Here is a 19,794-nt window from a genome sequence, read left to right as displayed (position 1 = left end):
CGGGGCTTCAGGAAAATGGCCACGGGATGCCGCACGTGCGCAGATGGACATCGCGGCGGCCATTTTCCTGAAGCCGAGTTCGAATCTCGGCTTCAGGAAAATGGCCGCCGCGATGTCCATCTGCGCACGCGTGGCATCCCGCGGCCATTTTCCTGAAGCCCCGGGAAGCAGGAGACTCCATCTGCGCACGCGCGGCCTCAGGAAGATGGCCGCGCCCGCCGAGAAACCGCTGAATAGCGGCGAGCGCGCTCTTTTTCTACAGCTGCGCAGTGCATTCGGCACTTGCGCATGCGAGAAGCACTACGCCACTAATGAGAACATAAGCAAGATGTGGGGGACAATGACCACGCCCATCTGACCTGACCAGCCTGATTGACAGGCGAAAAAGGACACTTTTGTAAGGTTTTTCGGCAGCATAGGTAGGGAATCGGGGGACAAAAAATACCCTAGTGCCTGAGCTGTGCTTTACAATATTTAACGGTATTTTTTATCTCCTACTGAAAAAACGGGGTGACAGGTTCCCTTTAAAGTAATGATGGCCACTCGTTTTTCTTTACTTGGCTGCTTTTTTCTTGCCATAATACAAATTCTCAGTCTCTATTCAGTAGGACTATCAGCTGTGTATCCACCAGACTTCTGCACAACACAACTGATGGTCCCAACCCCATTTATGGTATGTGCACATGTATTCTGGGTCCACTGCGGATTTTTCTGCAGCGGATTTCAGCAGATTTGATAAATCCACAATGGAAAACCGCTGCGGATTTACTGAGGTTTTACAACTGCGGATTTCTATTGGAGCAGTTGTAAAACCGCTGCGGAATCCGCAGAAAGAAGTGGCATGCTGCGTAATGTAAACCGCTGCGTTTCCGTGCGTTTTTTTCCGCAGCATGTGCATAGCGTTTTTTGTTTCCCATAGGTTTACATTGAACTGTAAACGCATGGGAAACTGCTGCGGACCCGCTGCAAAATCTGCATCGTGTGCACATACCCTAATAAGGCAAGAAATCCCACTTATTAAACCTGACAGGGCACACCTGTGAAGTGAAAACCATTTCCGGTGACAACCTCTTGAAGCTCATGAGGAGAATGCCAAGAGTGTGCAAAGCAGTCATCAAAGCAAAAGGTGGCTACTTTGAAGAACCTAGAATATAAGACATATTTTCAGTTGTTTCACACTTTTTTGTTGAGTATATAATTCCACGTGTTAATTCATAGTTTTGATGCCTTCAGTGTGAATGTACAATTTTCATAGTCATGAAAATACAGAAAAATCTTTAAATGAGGTGTCCAGACTTTTGGGTTGTACTGTATGTATGTCTGTTTTTGGATATTATGTATCCTTTTAATGCATATCTAATAAAAATTAGTTTTTTAGGTCTTTTTTTCTATGACAAATGTACTTTATAGAGACCACACGATTATGTTTTTTTTAGGAGGCCGTAAAAACTGAAAGCAGAACTATGTGAAGATTTACTGGAAGCGCAAGAAACTATTAGCATTATTTTAAGACTCAAACGTTGACAGAAAACACTTTTTTTTATAGAATTATCAAGAAATTTTAGCAAAAACTGACTTTGCTTGGTTCTCTTCAGCTCCATTTGTTAAAGTTCACTAACAGGATAAAAGTCAAACAATCCAGCAGACAGAGGATAGCATAGTCCATATACTCTTCTTTCTCCCTGAGATGCTGTGAACACATCATCATTCCACACATTATTCCTCTGTGTCTCACCTCCCTGATATTTACAAGTCCCCCTCCTCATTCACTGGTTAGTGGGGTGAGTCACAGGGACTCATTGTTTCTACAAGCTAGGTCAACATGTCATTAGCAAACAATACATTGCTTTGGGGGCTAATATCATATGGCACCTACAGCCATTCATCAATTAGGAAATAACTCCTACAAGAGAACAACATGATAATAAGTAAAATAGAAATATACACAAAAATTATACCCACATAGCAAATCACACCATGCAATTAAAATTTGTGTTGCGTTTTCGGAAATTTGCTGAATGCTGCGAATTCAAACAAATTTTGTTTCAGTTTTAGAGAATCGCCAAACCGCTGATATTTTACACAAGGTAGAAGATTGCATCAACCAATAGAAAGCTCATATGACACAAGGTGCGGGCGTCCCCACAATTTTATTTAGTTATCACATGAAGTAGTCCCTTTTGAATGGCCTATACTTTTCTATCAGAGCCTGTATAAAAGCAGAGGCAGGGAATGCAGCTGCCATTTTTTTTGTGAATCTTGACAGTGAGAGGACCTCACAGTTCATCAGTAGACATACATAGAGATATTGGTAACATTACACATTGTGTGGGTGATTTAGCCATATACAATTTTACCATTAAAGGCCTTGAAATAGATTGGATACAGTCCTAGGAGACCTCAGTGTTACACACTTTTTATGGACAGTTGAAGGCTTTGCAGTAGTTGGAATTTGCCTTGAGTCTATTTTTTTGGACAAATTGAAATTTCTAAAGATTTGCTCATCTTTTGGTGTACAAACACTTGTGGCAGACTAACATTGCAAGAATGTTAGGACACGAGGATGGAATGAGGTTAAAGCAAGTAGAGTGAAATGAGTATCTCCAGAAAAATCCTAGGTGGTAGTTAAATTGCAGAATTCAGATCTAGGTTATACATTGCAATCAAACAGGAATATAACTGTCTATAGTTAGGCTCAGAATAGAACTGACTTGACTCGATGAGTAAATGTTGTGGCCAAGAATTTGTAATAAATCTTGAAGATCTTGACATTTGGCAAACCCAAAGTAGCAACATCCTGTTGCATAGCCCCAATGTACAGAACTGGGAGGGATAACTACAAATTGATAGCAGCAGTCGAGCGTGGTCATGTGCAATGGAGGAGGAAATTTATTCTGAGATTTGATCTTTACCATTTCGTGAGAAGTTTTATGTAAGGGACAAGCATGCGAGTTTCCGTTACTTATCTTGGTTGTCTTTAAGATACAGCGATAAAACACAAGAATGGTCCCACTTGATAATGAATACTGATGGTATCTGACTTTTGAAATTAGCGAAGATGTCTATAATGATGGACAGGACGTTCTTTACTGACATGGTAATTATTCAAAAGAAAAGTTAACAATATTTACTGTACATCTTAATTGCTTTGTGATCAGCAGTGTTATCACTGGACACACAAAACAGCTCATCCAAGAAAATCTAATGTGTCGTTCGTCAATCTTCGAATGGAGTTGTCATCCTCTTCGACTTTAAGACCCATTATTCTGTTAGTCTCTGGGCTGTTTGACAATTACTGTTATCCGGAGGGCTAGTCCGACCCTGAAGGAGCCACTTCCCAAAATAACTGGCTTGACCTGTATGACACATGAGAACATCGGTGAACGTTCACTGGACAAGCGATGATCGATGATTTGGCATGTTGTATCCTTAACACCTGCACAGAAAATAAACTAAAGTTGTCCGAGCCCGCCGACAGTAGCATAATGTGTTTGGGGGCTCCCAACTCTCCCCTCGGTGACTTATCTCCTTACTAAAGTTCAGATGGCTGGCTCCTTTTCCATGAGAGATGATGTCAGGGGAGAGAAGGATCCAGTCTACTCAACTACAGCTGCCAATCCTCTTGTTCTCCCTGGAAATAAGCCCCCGAGTGTTCCAGCAGTAGCTCTCGTAGAGAATATGGAAACTCAACCAAGCCAAGTGTTCACATGTTATGGGAAAGTCAGAACCCCATGCAAGCAAAGGGAAAATATGCAAATCTTGACCTTGGTAGGATGTGAAATCCAAGTATCAGTGATAACCACTGAGCCACCATGATTTCTCGTTTGTCAATTGGTGATGTGATACTTGTGCTTCATAGTGAGAAGGAGCAAAGCATAGGTAGCACTGGAAACTGTCTTGTTGTCTGGAAGGAAACCTCCTCCCGTTGGTGCTGCTCCACTGATTCTGGAACTTTTTTTCTCTTTATGTTTTTGCAATTTTTTCTATGGTTTTGGCAAAAACTGAAGGAGTCTGAGAAGAACCTTAATAATAAGCTCAGTACACCTATGATTTCTATGTAGAAGATAGAGATGGCGAGTCCTACCATGACTAAAGCACAATTTCGAAACGCCTAGAATATACAGGAATCTATACTCTATGCTTGCTCTGTTCTGTTTTCCAAATGTAGTAATAAATGTGAAGTTTTATACTCACCTGCCCATCTCAGGAGGACCTCTTCTCTTCAAAACTAAGGTTTCTATGATCTCAATCTCTCAATGAGTTTGGTGTAAGACTTGTACACTCGAAACAATTCTGTTGTATGACGTATGTCAAAGACTCTTGGGCTCCATTGACCATCAAGGGTGGCGTCCATAATTTTCATTGGGGTTTCAAAGGACCCCTGTCCCCCGGCTACAATTTGTATTAAAGAGCACAGCTTAGATGGAATAATGGATGTTATTGTTTGGGAGTTGTAGTTATTCAACAGCTAAAATGCTGAAGGCTGAAATTCATATTGTTGGCCATTTTTCATATTTAAAAGGAGTTTCCAGTTTTGGGTTGTACAGTATCATCAGATAAGCTCAGGAATCAGCTGCAGCACTGTCTACATGTCATTAGCGCTACAGACAATCATAGACAGTGGAAAATGAGAAACTATTTTTTTTTTTTTTAGTAAACTACAGCCAGAATACAGAGTTTTTCTGAAATAGGACAGTGTGAAAAAATAATCTAAAATTAAACCATTTAGCTCTTTGGCTGTTGAGTAACTACCACTCACAGCTAAAACTGTCCACTATTTTATCAGAGCTGTACTTTATGAAATGAATAGTTAAAGCGATTGTCCCATCAACAACCTATGTTATCTATCCATGGTATGGTTAATAAATAAACAATCGCAATCATTTGGACCTCACCCACCACTAGAATGGGGTACCTGAAGTCTTCTTTGTATATAGAGTGGTACTGAGCATGTGCGATCAAAGCTTTAATCCCTGTCTATGAGAGAGATTGTAACTCTCGCGCCCAGACTGGTTGGCGCGGGGGTGTGGCCCCACTGGGCCACAGACCAGACTACCCTGGAAGTGGCGTAACTAAGCAGCTTCCTTGGTCTTCTCTGGAGCCTCTGATGGTGAGGTCAGGCTTGTGCGGCAGGAAGCTACCAGGTACCACTCCAGGGTGGTGTCTGACTGTGGCTGCTGATCCCACCGGGGAATGGAACATAGACAGGCACGCGGGCACGGCTGGGACACAGGCAGGCGGGTACAACAGAGACACTGGCAGGCAGGCACGGCTGGCTCTCTGGCAGGACAGGAGGACAAGGCTGGTACACTGGAAGAACCGGTAGGGACCGGTCTGCAGGCAGGTATGTAAAACAGGTAAGTACCTGTTCAGACAGGAGGACTTAAGAATAGGTAGAGAAAGACCGCAAGAGCGGATGCAAAGCGAAAGCACAGGAGCTACAGTCAAGAACAGATGCAGGAGGCGGAGCCAAGAGCAGGAGGCGGAGCCAAATGTAGAAACGCAGGAGGTGGGGCCACGTGCAGAAACAGGAGGCAGAGCCACGAACAGGAGGCGGAGCCACGTGCAGAAACATAGGAGGTGGAGCCAAGAGCAGGAGCCAAGTGCAGAAATGCAGGAGGTGGAGCCAAGAGCAGGAGGTGGAGCCACGTGCAGAAACGCAGGAGGTGGAGCCAAGAGCAAGAGGCGTAGAACCGCAAGGAGCGGAGCCGCACAAAGCCACAGAGTGCAGAGCAAGGTCAGTGCAGAGCAAAGCTACAGAGAGCAGAGCTGAGAGCAGAACAAAGTCAGAGTGCAGAGCAAGACACAGTGCAGAGCTGAGAGCAAAGCCACAGAGTGCAGAGCTGAGAGCAGAATAAAGTCAGAGTGCAGCGCAAAACACAGAGTGCAGAGCCCAGAGCAAAACCACAGAGAGCAGAGCAAGGAGCAAAGCAAGGTCGCAGAGAGCAGAGCCAAAAGCAGAGCAAAGCAAGACACAGAGTGCACACAGCAGGGAAAGGAAACCAAGGCAGGGATATAAACGGACACAGGAACAGGACTAGGCTAAGACAAAGTCAGGAACAGGTAAAGGCACAGAGACATGGAAACAAGCCAGGGTATGACGCCCCTCTGGGTGGTGGACCTAGACCAGGGTACGAGGCCCCACTGGATAGCAAACACAAAAGTAACAGAGACAGGGCCTGGCACCTCAGCAGCTAAGAACTGACTGAGGGAGTGAGTTGCACAGGCCCCCACCAATGGGTGTGGATCTCTTAAATACAGGAAGCCTCATGGTGATTGGCCGGGGACACCTTAGCCAGGTGCACACAGTCTCAATAAGACACAGGAGTTTCCGGCGCCGCCCCCCCCTATGCACACAGACAGAGCATGCTCAGAGCAAGCAGCAGACATGAGGCACACAGCATGGAGCTGGCAGCAGAGAGAAGTCACAACAAGGCCCAGAGAAGTGAGTGTAATGCAGGTGGGGGATGGGAGGCCATGCAGTGATGCCAGCAGGGTTGATACAGAGATGGTCACACATGCTCACTACCACTTTACTAACACGTTGGGATTTTGGACTAGAAAAGTTCCATTTTGCAATTCTCAGCAGCCAAACCGCCTGCGAATATAGAGGTTTTCAAGCAGCTCAATCCCGACAGAACAAGTTTTCTTTTTCTCAACAAAAAAATTCTTCAACTGTTTTTCAAAAATTTGTCAAAATCACTACTTGCTCTCAGTAAATGCCAGCATTCTCAAGTACTTCTTGACGCTAAAACTTCATTTTCTCCGTTCAGTCTCGGCCATTCTGTGTGACCGAAACACAATTCGCATCCGGGGTTGCCAACTGTCTAGAAATTCCAGAACAGTCCATAGGGCACTTCTTTGTCCTGTCCATAAAAAATTGTGAGATGCTTGTGATTTTTTGGGGGAGCTGAAGGAACGTCTCGAGATTATTTTTCCTGTATTTATCATTTTACGATTTATGCAATAGATGTCTTCATATCAGAATTATGGTCTGTAGGCAAATATCACATCAGAATGACTTAGTATGGTTTTTCAATGTGTCTTTAAAAAAATATTTTCTGTCCGTGATTTTTTTATGTCCAGAAAAAATATAACGTCAAGTTGGCAACCCTTTTCGCATCTCTCTCTTGATCTTGAATTCGAGGCTGATTGTTCTTGAGATGTTGGAGATGTTGTAGCTAACCCTCAGCCGTGTGAGCAGGACGATGTCAGGATTGGCTTCCAGCCAAGGAATTGAGATTAAGTAGAATATTGCATAACATTTTATTTGGCAATGACTAATTTTACATTCACTATAGATAACAAACTGTTTGTCATATGTATTCTCACATGTCTAATAATCATGTGTGGGTGACGTGGATTCCGGATTTCTCGAAGAAAAGGAAAGTTTAGTATTGAATATGAAATATCTCATCATATACAGTTAGGGCCAGAAATATTTGGACAGTGACACAAGTTTTGTTATTTTAGCTGTTTACAAAAACATGTTCAGAAATACAATTATATATATAATATGGGCTGAAAGTGCACACTCCCAGCTGTAATATGATAGTTTCCACATCCAAATCGGAGAAAGGGTTTAGGAATCATAGCTCTGTAATGCATAGCGTCCTCTTTTTCAAGGGACCAAAAGTAATTGGACAATGGACTCTAAGGGCTGCAATTGACTCTGAAGGCGTCTCCCTCGTTAACCTGTAATCAATGAAGTAGTTAAAAGGTCAAGGGTGGATTCCAGGTGTGTGGTTTTGCATTTGGAAGCTGTTGCTGTGAGCAGACAACATGCGGTCAAAGGAACTCTCAATTGAGGTGAAGCAGAACATCCTGAGGCTGAAAAAAAAGAAAAAATCCATCAGAGAGATAGCAGACATGCTTGGAGTAGCAAAATCAACAGTTGGGTACATTCTGAGAAAAAAGGAATTGACTGGTGAGCTTGGGAACTCAAAAAGGCCTGGGCGTCCACGGATGACAACAGTGGTGGATGATCGCCGCATACTTAATTTGGTGAAGAAGAACCCGTTCACAACATCAACTGAAGTCCAGAACACTCTCAGTGAAGTAGGTGTATCTGTCTCTAAGTCAACAGTAAAGAGAAGACTCCATGACAGTAAATACAAAGGGTTCACATCTAGATGCAAACCATTCATCAATACCAAAAATAGACAGGCCAGAGTTAAATTTGCAGAAAAACACCTCAAGAAGCCAGCTCAGTTCTGGAAAAGTATTCTATGGACAGATGAGACAAAGATCAACCTGTACCAGAATGATGGGAAGAAAAAAGTTTGGAGAAGAAAGGGAACGGCACATGATCCAAGGCACACCACATCCTCTGTAAAACATGGTGGAGGCAACGTGATGGCATGGGCATGCATGGCTTTCAATGGCACTGGGTCACTTGTGTTTATTGATGACATAAGAGCAGACAAGAGTAGCCGGATGAATTCTGAAGTGTACCGGGATATACTTTCAGCCCAGATTCAGCCAAATGCTGCACAGTTGATTGGACGGCGCTTCATAGTACAGATGGACAATGACCCCAAGCATACAGCCAAAGCTACCCAGGAGTTCATGAGTGCCAAAAAGTGGAACATTCTGCAATGGCCAAGTCAATCTCCAGATCTAAACCCAATTAAGCATGCATTTCACTTGCTCAAATCCAGACTTAAGACAGAAAGACCCACAAACAAGCAAGACCTGAAGGCTGCGGCTGTAAAGGCCTGGCAAAGCATTAAGAAGGAGGAAACCCAGCGTTTGGTGATGTCCATGGGTTCCAGATTTAAGGCAGTGATTGCCTCCAAAGGATTTGCAACAAAATATTGAAAATAAAAATATTTTGTTTGGGTTATGTTTATTTGTCCAATTACTTTTGACCTCCTAAAATGTGGAGTGTTTGTAAAGAAATGTGTACAATTCCTACATTTTCTATCAGATATTTTTGTTCAACCCTTCAAATTAAACGTTACAATCTGCATTTGAATTCTGTTGTAGAGGTTTCATTTCAAATCCAATGTGGTGGCATGCAGAGCCCAACTCGCGAAAATTGTGTCACTGTCCAAATATTTCTGGCCCTAACTGTATCATATATATCAACATCGTCCATTCCTTTAAAAGCAGTCTATGGATATTGATTGAAATTCACCCCTCCTCCCACATCAAGAAACACTATGTTAACTCTCCTACCATCAAATTTTCTACAATGGCCGTCTGGTATAGCACCATTTTAGGAGACCTCTCCACCTCAGGAAGAAGAGATGCAAAGGTATTCTTGTAGCGTGGGTCTAGCAGGGTGAACAACTAGTAGGAAAAGAGAAATAAACCAGCTCCCCCATGATGCATTAATTGAACTTCGGGAGCACGGACCCGCTGTGTCCAAACATGTAAAGTCCAAAAAAAGAAGAATGTCCAGCTCCGCCGAATCCGTGAAGATAAAATTTCTTTATTCACAAACTTGCAGCATAGAGGATACAAACTTCAGCACAAACCATGTGGGTGTGAATCTCAACGCATTTCTGAAGACTAAGTTCCCTTAATCATGACCATGATGAATGTAACGCGAGGGGCTCGGGAAAGCGGTACATAAAATTGGCCATATATGCCAAAATCCATACAGCCAACACTCCCTGTCTCCACCATGATGACAACTCTATCTCTTGTTCCTCCCTCTCTTCCCACTCATTCCTATCCTCAGCCCATACATGTAGGAGAGAGAATGAAGGTTGTGTGGCTACTAGACTCTGTTGCCCTAGCCACGAGCCCCTGTTCCTCTTCTGCCTCCTCCTTAGAGTCCACCTCCTCATTATCACCCATCCCAAGCTGAGCACATGAGATGAGGTTAGGCTGACTACAATCTCTCTTTGTTGTGTCTTCCTCCATCCCCACCTGGTCCGCATGCTTCATGCTTCAAGCTTCATGAATAATTGCGAGCAGCAACTGTTTAAATAGGCACCGAAGTGGGAAAGTTGCGCTGACTATGGCGTCATTGGCGCTCACCGGCTTTGTCCATCCTGGAGAACCAAACAAACGTCAGACATCCATGCCCACTCTTCAGTTATTTGCCGACTGGCATGTTGGAGCTGGTACTCAACCACTGGCCTGTTCTGCTCATAAAGTCTTGCCAGCATGTGCAGTGTGGCGTTCCAGCTCATGGTGACATTGCATACCAGTTGGTGAGCTGGCATTTGCATGCGCTGCTGCAGCAGTGCCAGAGCAGCGGCAGCTGTAGCCAACTTTCAGAAATGGGCACTGACGCGACGTATCTTGACCAGAAGCTCTGGAAAATCTGGGTATGTGTTCAGAAAAACGTTGAACTACCAAGTTGAGCCCATGTGCTAAGCATGGTCTGTGTGTTAACTTATCAAGCTTCACACCCACTGGCAGATTACACTCATTATCACACACGACCATGCCTGGTTGGAGGTTCAGCGGCAAAAACCATAGATCTGTCTGGTCTGTTATTCCTTTAAGTAACTGTGCCGCAGTGTTTGGTTTGTCTCCTAGACAAATTAGCCTCAGCAAAGCCTGTTTCCACATCACTGAGGCAATGCTGCAGAGATTCCAGCTATCTGTTAATCTGAACGACATTCTTAGAGATACCACATCGAAAATGGAGGATGAGGAGGAGCAATAGGGGTGCAGGAACTGCTGTAGGAGATGAAGGAAACCCTGATAGAAGTAGAGCCAGTAATCCTCGGCGTCAGGAACACACACACCGTGCCAGGTTGTGACTTGGCCCTAGCCTTCACGATGTTCACCCAGTGAGCTGTCAGGGAAACCTAGCATCCCTGGTCAAAAGCACTTGTCCACGTGTCGGTCGTTAAGTAGACAATGTCAGTAAGTGCAGGCCAGCCCAATCTCCAGACCTGAACCCCATTGAAAACCTCTGGAATGTAATCAAGAGGATGATGGATAGTCACAAGCCATCAAACAAAAAAGAACTGCTTATATTATTGTACCAGGAGTGGCATAAGGTCACCCAAAAGCAGCGTGAAAGACTGGTGGAAAGCTGCCAAGACGCAGGAAAGCTGTGATTAAAATCATGGTTATTCCGCAAAATATTGATTGCTGAACTCTTCCTGAGATAAAACATTAGTATTGTTGTTTCTAAATGATTATGAACTTGTTTTTTTTTTTTTGCATTATTTGAGGTCTGCAAGCAATGCAATTTTTTTTGTTATTTTGATCACTTCTCATTTTCAGAAAATAAATACTAAATTTATTGCTTGGAACTTCGGAGACATGTTGTCAGAAGTTTATGAAATAAAAGAACAATTTACATTTTACTCAAAAATATACCTACAAAGAGAAAAAATCAGATAAACTGAAAATTTTGCAGCGGTCTCTTAATTTTTGCCAGAGCTGTATATCAAGATGGGGGGAGGGGGGTACATACCAGGATGTGGGGGGCATATATTCCAGGAATTGGAGTCATATATATATTCTTTTACATATATATTAGTGCATGCAAAAGAATAGGAAATCAGTAAGGGGGCAAACACTTTTTCACACCACTGTGTGTGTATGTACATATATTTTTTTTTTAAGAACTTTACGATTATTGTGCTTTAGATTCTGGAGAAACCACAGAGCATCATAGGACGAATAAAAACTCCTCCTGTAATAGTTGATAGGAAAGAATGACTAATATGACTATTTCCTGATTTACTCTCAACATTGAGGCTGTATCTATACAGATTTTGTGGTTTGTGTGTTGATAAAAAAAAAACATCCTTAAGTAAAGAGAGAACAGAGATATCTTTCTTCTACAAGGGGACAGACAATGGTAATGAGACAGTGAGCGGAGATGGCTCTGGAAGACTGGCAGGTAAGACTTCCAATATATCTCACACAAGATTGTGTATTGGATACAGGCAAGATAAGGCAAGAGGTACCCAAACATAGCCTAATGCAAGAGGTACCCAAACATAGCCTAATGCAAGAGGTACCCAAACATAGCCTAATGCAAGAGGTACCCAAACATAGCCTAATGCAAGAGGTACCCAAACATAGCCTAATGCAAGAGGTACCCAAACATAGCCTAATGCAAGAGGTACCCAAACATACCCTAATGCAAGAGGTACCCAAACATACCCTAATGCAAGAGGTACCCAAAGATACCCTAATGCAAGAGGTACCCAAACATAGCCTAATGCAAGAGGTACCCAAACATAGCCTAATGCAAGAGGTACCCAAACATAGCCTAATGCAAGAGGTACCCAAACATACCCTAATGCAAGAGGTACCCAAACATAGCCTAATGCAAGAGGTACCCAAACATAGCCTAATGCAAGAGGTACCCAAACATAGCCTAATGCAAGAGGTACCCAAACATAGCCTAATGCAAGAGGTACCCAAACATAGCCTAATGCAAGAGGTACCCAAACATACCCTAATGCAAGAGGTACCCAAACATACCCTAATGCAAGAGGTACCCAAAGATACCCTAATGCAAGAGGTACCCAAACATAGCCTAATGCAAGAGGTACCCAAACATAGCCTAATGCAAGAGGTACCCAAACATAGCCTAATGCAAGAGGTACCCAAACATACCCTAATGCAAGAGGTACCCAAACATAGCCTAATGCAAGAGGTACCCAAACATACCCTAATGCAAGAGGTACCCAAAGATACCCTAATGCAAGAGGTACCCAAACATAGCCTAATGCAAGAGGTACCCAAACATAGCCTAATGCAAGATGTACCCAAACATAGCCTAATGCAAGAGCTACCCAAACATAGCCTAATGCAAGAGGTACCCAAACATAGCCTAATGCAAGATGTACCCAAACATACCCTAATGCAAGAGGTACCCAAACATGGCCTAATGCAAGAGGTACCCAAACATAGCCTAATGCAAGAGGTACCCAAACATAGCCTAATGCAAGAGGTACCCAAACATAGCCTAATGCAAGATGTACCCAAACATACCCTAATGCAAGAGGTACCCAAACATAGCCTAATGCAAGAGGTACCCAAACATAGCCTAATGCAAGAGGTACCCAAACATAGCCTAATGCAAGAGGTACCCAAACATAGCCTAATGCAAGAGGTACCCAAACATGGCCTAATGCAAGAGGTACCCAAACATAGCCTAATGCAAGAGGTACCCAAACATAGCCTAATGCAAGAGGTACCCAAACATAGCCTAATGCAAGAGGTACCCAAACATAGCCTAATGCAAGAGGTACCCAAACATACCCTAATGCAAGAGGTACCCAAACATACCCTAATGCAAGAGGTACCCAAAGATACCCTAATGCAAGAGGTACCCAAACATAGCCTAATGCAAGAGGTACCCAAACATAGCCTAATGCAAGAGGTACCCAAACATAGCCTAATGCAAGAGGTACCCAAACATACCCTAATGCAAGAGGTACCCAAACATAGCCTAATGCAAGAGGTACCCAAACATAGCCTAATGCAAGAGGTACCCAAACATAGCCTAATGCAAGAGGTACCCAAACATAGCCTAATGCAAGAGGTACCCAAACATAGCCTAATGCAAGAGGTACCCAAACATACCCTAATGCAAGAGGTACCCAAACATACCCTAATGCAAGAGGTACCCAAAGATACCCTAATGCAAGAGGTACCCAAACATAGCCTAATGCAAGAGGTACCCAAACATAGCCTAATGCAAGAGGTACCCAAACATAGCCTAATGCAAGAGGTACCCAAACATACCCTAATGCAAGAGGTACCCAAACATAGCCTAATGCAAGAGGTACCCAAACATACCCTAATGCAAGAGGTACCCAAAGATACCCTAATGCAAGAGGTACCCAAACATAGCCTAATGCAAGAGGTACCCAAACATAGCCTAATGCAAGATGTACCCAAACATAGCCTAATGCAAGAGCTACCCAAACATAGCCTAATGCAAGAGGTACCCAAACATAGCCTAATGCAAGATGTACCCAAACATACCCTAATGCAAGAGGTACCCAAACATGGCCTAATGCAAGAGGTACCCAAACATAGCCTAATGCAAGAGGTACCCAAACATAGCCTAATGCAAGAGGTACCCAAACATAGCCTAATGCAAGATGTACCCAAACATACCCTAATGCAAGAGGTACCCAAACATAGCCTAATGCAAGAGGTACCCAAACATAGCCTAATGCAAGAGGTACCCAAACATAGCCTAATGCAAGAGGTACCCAAACATACCCTAATGCAAGAGGTACCCAAACATAGCCTAATGCAAGAGGTACCCAAACATAGCCTAATGCAAGAGGTACACAAACATAGCCTAATGCAAGAGGTACCCAAACATACCCTAATGCAAGAGGTACCCAAACATAGCCTAATGCAAGAGGTACCCAAACATAGCCTAATGCAAGAGGTACCCAAACATAGCCTAATGCAAGAGGTACCCAAACATAGCCTAATGCAAGAGGTACCCAAACATACCCTAATGCAAAAGGTACCCAAACATAGCCTAATGCAAGAGGTACCCAAACATAGCCTAATGCAAGAGGTACCCAAACATACCCTAATGCAAGAGGTACCCAAACATACCCTAATGCAAGAGGTACCCAAAGATACCCTAATGCAAGAGGTACCCAAACATACCCTAATGCAAGAGGTACCCAAACATAGCCTAATGCAAGAGGTACCCAAACATAGCCTAATGCAAGAGGTACCCAAACATACCCTAATGCAAGAGGTACCCAAACATAGCCTAATGCAAGAGGTACCCAAACATAGCCTAATGCAAGAGGTACCCAAACATACCCCTAGTGCAAGAGGTACCCAAACATACCCCTAATGCAAGAGGTACCCAAACATACCCCTAAGGCAAGAGATTTAAGGATTTTCTCCGAGAACTTTGGATATTGTGGAGTGAAGACTTAAACGCTAACCCCTTGAGTTGTAGGTATGGATGTCACAAGACTATACCCAACAGATTTGAATATACAGTGACAAGCAAAAGGGAAGCAATGTTTGGAACTGTGAACTTTCAGGTTCAACTAATCATATGCTAAATAGTTGCAAGCCAAATTTATGTATGAGATAGCCAAGATGATTGTCTATAAAGTGATGGTAGTCTCACGTTAGAACCTGTAGTAGATGGTGAGATATGGAGCCTGAAAGTCAAAATTTCAAAAAATTGTTACCCTCTTGCTTGTCACTGTAAGGGTACGTAAGCTAACACCCCTAAGACCGTAGGTTAAATTAAGCATTTAGCCATAAGAACATGAGTTTTGTTTGACTAAATAGACACATCTGAGACTGTATGCATGCGGAAACTCAGCAGACCCCCCAAGACTGTGACATGTGAGGAACCCAAGCTGTCGCCTTTAGGGTTGTGAGTATGGGTGACTTAAGCAGACACAATCAGGAGGTGGTATCTGAAACCTAATCGAGCACCCCTGGGGCTGTTAGTATAAAGTTCTTATCCCAAGGACTGTGAGTATGGGCTACTTGAGCATACACTCCTAAGGACAGCTGGAGAAGACACACATAGGACGGTGCATATTCGGGACCTAAACCAAAAACTTAAGGACGAGTATGTGAATTCATGTCTGTTGTGAATTCCGCTCTTGGGCTCCCTCCGGTGGTTGTAAGTGGCACTTTTGTGAGTTCTGCTCTTGGGCTCCCTCTTGTGGTTTCTAGTGGTATGGCTGCTCCTTGGAGTTAGCTGTCATCAGCTGCCTCCACTTATCGTCTCTTCTGCTCGGCTATTTAGGCCTGGCTCTTTCTTCAGCCAGTGCCACTTGTAAATGGTTCCTGGTTGGATTCACATCTCTTTGGAGTTCCCTGTTATCCTGACCAGTTCAGCAAAGCTAAGTTTTTGCTTCCTCTTTTCTGTCCATAGATTGTGGACTTATCCATTCTGTGCTTTCTATGTTTGTCCAGCTTATCAGTGTGAATTAATTATGTCTTGCTGGAAGCTCTGGGAGGCAGATTTGCCCTCCACACCTTTAGTCAGGTGTGGAGATTTTTTGTAAACTCTGCGTGGATTTTTGTAGTGTTTTATACTGACCGCACAGTATTCCATCCTGTCCTATCTATTTAGCTAGACTGGCCTCCTGTGCTCATCCTGGTTTCATTCTGTGTATGTCTTTTCCCTCTCCACTCACAGTCATTATTTGTGGGGGGCTAATCTATCCTTTGGGGATTTTCTCTGAGGCAAGATAGCTTTCATGCTTCTTTCTTTAGAGGTAGTTAGCTCTTAGGCTGTGACGAGATGCCTAGGGAGAGTTAGGAGCATTCCACGGCTACTTCTAGTGTTATGTTGAGCTTAGGGACTGCGGTCAGTACAGTTACCACTTCCTTCAGAGCTCATTCCATGTTGCTCCTAGACCACCGTATCATAACACACGTCTAGGTCTGTGGGCACGGAGGACTGAAACAAAGACGTAAGTCCTGTGGGTATGGGCAACTTAAACACCTTTAGGGCTTTGGATAACATGAGCCTCCACCCCTTGTACTTTAAGTATAGAGATCGTAATCACTGCTTGAATTGTACCTATAAGGGAACTAAACTGACAAATTCAGGATGTTCAGATTTCACTCCAAAGACTGTGAGTGTAGGAGACTGAAAGTGAACCTGTGAACTGGGTTTTACTAAGCAAACTACAGGCATTGTCAGGTTGGCAGTATTAAACTGATTAACATGATACCTGGGGTGAAGAAATCCGTCTTGTGGTTCTTGTGTAATCAGGGTTTGAAGTTTTCAGTTAATGAGATGCCCGTGCTCCAGGGGTTGGATTGTAGGCAGTCTTATCTTCCTGCTATAAGCCAGAGAAACCAAGAAGAGACCTGTCCACAGTCTGCCCCAAAGCACAAACAGTCTGTCTCTATGATGAGGAACGTGTTTATGCTTTGGGGCACAACGAGAAATATTACTCAACTCAGAGGCTGGCTTATATCTCTACCATAATTGATTAATTCTGTTGTGGTGTGCTTTACCACTCCTGTCCTCCTGACCAAGCTTTGCCACTTTTCTAAAAGTATGCAACCTGGCGTAAAAACACTAAAAATCACCAAATTTTTACACAACTACAATTTTTAATGATTTTATCCTTCTTTGCTGTAATACTTAAACTCAACCACGTTTCATTTTTCTTTTAGAATTCGATGACCCATAATGTTTCATCAGGTTTTCATTCCAACACAAGTGATGGTCCGACTCATCAGACCTTCTCAGCCTTAAGCCTGACATCGGCAGTGTTTTTGCTCTTCACCTTTGTCTTTGGATTGGTCGTGAACACTTTATATCTTTGGGTTCTCGGCTTCAGGATGAGAAGGAGTATAAACACGACTTGGTTTTTTCACCTAATTTTGGGCAATCTCGTCTTCACCATCTTCATTCCCTTCTTCACGATTTATCTGATTATGAAGCCACGTTGGGTATTTGGATTGATTATGTGCAAAATCATCAGCTCATCAGTCTCATTAGTCATGTATCAGATTGTTTTTGTCCTCACGGTGATCAGTGTTGACCGCTACTGCTTGGTTTTTCACCCCTTCTGGTACAGGATATACATGACCCCTCGCAATGCTACTATTATTTGCTTGTTTTTATGGGTTTTGGCTCTTTTGTTTACCTCTCCTTACCTTGTATCCCGACAAGTGAAATCTGAGAATAACATTACCATCTGTTACAATGACTATACCCTTTCTGGACTGTGGAATGGTCAACGATTAAAGTGGATTTTGTTCACCACCCGTTTATTTTTGGGCTTAATCGTTCCTTTTGCTGTCATTACGGTGTGTTATCTCAAAATAATCATCAAGATGAGCAAAGAAAAGCTGGTGAGGTCTAACAAACCCTACAAGATAATCTGCATTGCCATCATATCGTTCTTTATCTCATGGACACCCTACCACGTATGGTATGGGATGAGTGCAGCAGAGGGTCGCTTCTCGGAGAGTCTCTTAAATGGTTTGCATGTTTTAGCAATTGGTTTAGCTTGCATCAACAGTTGTTTCACTCCAGTAATTTATCTGTTCATTGTGGAGAACTTTAAACTCATGTTCAGGAAGTCGTTGCTGGATCTCATTGAGTTAGTCCTTAGCGAAAGCTTCATCTCACCCAACCGGAGTCTTGATGACAAGAAAGAACAGTACTCCTTGTAGGATGAAGAGAATAACGATATTTCTCCAAATAACATAGGACTCTAGAGACAATCAGTACAAGAGTCAGGTCAAAATGGTTGATGGTATAAGTTGAGATTGAAGACTTTGCTTGATGGTAGAAGGTTCATCTAAGATTGAAGACTTTGAGAAGATCTTCATATATGATCGCCCTCAGTTGCCATCACCAATGGTTGGTTTTCCAACTTTTTAAGCCAGAAGGTCTGATCTACTGCTGTCAGAACTACAACATTATAATCATAGAATCAGAGAATCCTAGAATGTTGGAAGGGACCTCAAGGGTCATTGTGTCCAACGGCCTGCTCAATGCATGAAATGTTTCTATGTCTTCCCTGTCTACCTGCCATACATTTTTCTCAAAGTCTACCAATATCCCTGGTCATCCTAGTAAAGTGAACGTTTGAGCAACTTACCTTTGGAATGTTATGAGCTTTTTAAATAAGTCCAGAAAACGAGAGAGGAAGAGAAGACCAAACATAAAAGAGGAGAACCTAAAGACATTGGAACTTATTTATCAAGCTAAATGCACCATCATTCTGGAGTAATTTGCACCTCCCCAAAAAAACTTTCATGAGTTGCACCATATTTCTGAGTTGTTGTTTTATGACTTTTTCGACAAAAAGGCGTGACATTATAGAAAAGAGGTGCGGTTTATCAGAAAAGGGGCATGCATAAAGTGTCGCCATATGTGGAACAAAGTCCAAAGTTTGACAACTAATAAGTTCTACAACTTAAGCCCACCATATAGTGCAGAAAGCTAATGGCTGAATGATGCTATGGCCAATTGTTTGTTCGGCAGCTATCTTGCCCGACACATACACAGGAGCACTCAGCTGGCCAATCACGTGTTCTCAATGAGAAAGCCGCTGCCAGACTCCTCTGGCGTCGGCTTATCAAAAGGAGAACTAAAGGATGGGCAGTCCGAAATAAATTAAAATTGCACGTATTTTTTTAACTAATATTTTTTAGGCATTTTGTAACATTATTATGCAAGAACTGTATTGTGCCAATGCAACGGCCCATATGATATTACCATCACTGTATGTCAATATTATCTGGGCATTATATGTTACTATGTTTATCACAATTGTGGCAGTGGTATTTTGGTGCACTGCATGACGCCATCATTTATGCATTGTATTTTGTGGCTTATGTGCGGATACACGATTCACACATTTATTTTTATATAGGTAACACTCGCCTTCATGACTTTGCTCATCCTCACATATTTTATTTTCCGGCTCACTGCTTCACTTTGTGGCTCTGTCTTCATCTAGTATGAATTTTTTTTTAATTTTTGTTTTAATATTTTTTGTTTTAATTTGTTTTTGGTACCAATCCTATGATATACAGTCCGTCTTTGCTTATATCTTCCAATCAAGAGCGTTTTAACTCTCGCAGGTAAAACTTGAGAAAAAAATGTATTTTTTTTCCTCTAGTCTCATATAGGAAGGTAATTCAGTTATAGCTGCACTTTAAAGGGTATGTATACTTTTGTAATAAATCTGTTTAATTCTCTAACGCATCTAAAGAGACAAATAAAGCGATTTTATAAATAATCTCAATGAAAAATCCTTTACCGTTTTGGGTATGCAGCACCAATGAAAACCCATGTGTCTTCACAGTTACAGACTACAAAAAACCTAATATGCTCTTTTAGTTCTCTAAACGACTGGTATAAATCCTATCGTC

The 19,794-nt window shown here is 42.7% G+C and overlaps 1 protein-coding gene across 1 annotated transcript; it reads left to right on the top strand.

Moving 5' to 3' along the window:
• The first annotated feature begins 11,687 nt into the window (after positions 1-11,687).
• Positions 11,688-19,655, top strand: LOC138651203 (probable G-protein coupled receptor 33). The gene is made up of 2 exons (XM_069741238.1): positions 11,688-11,821; positions 17,077-19,655. Exons 1-2 carry the CDS (start codon positions 11,801-11,803, stop codon positions 18,082-18,084), a joined length of 1,029 nt encoding a protein of 342 aa, XP_069597339.1. The 5' UTR covers positions 11,688-11,800; the 3' UTR covers positions 18,085-19,655.
• The last annotated feature ends 139 nt before the right edge of the window (positions 19,656-19,794 follow it).

The sequence above is a fragment of the Ranitomeya imitator genome, chromosome 10, assembly GCF_032444005.1.
Source record: "Ranitomeya imitator isolate aRanImi1 chromosome 10, aRanImi1.pri, whole genome shotgun sequence".
NCBI classification, from domain to species: Eukaryota; Metazoa; Chordata; class Amphibia; order Anura; family Dendrobatidae; genus Ranitomeya; species Ranitomeya imitator.
Note: the sequence above shows the minus strand (reverse complement) of the source record. Positions and strands in the feature narration are given on the sequence as shown.

Coding starts and splice junctions, on each gene's coding strand:
- LOC138651203 (XM_069741238.1), top strand. CDS start 11,801: ATGGCTCTGGAAGACTGGCAG. Junction 11,822..17,076: donor TGGCTCTGGAAGACTGGCAG/GTAAGACTTCCA, acceptor TTTTTCTTTTAG/AATTCGATGACCCATAATGT.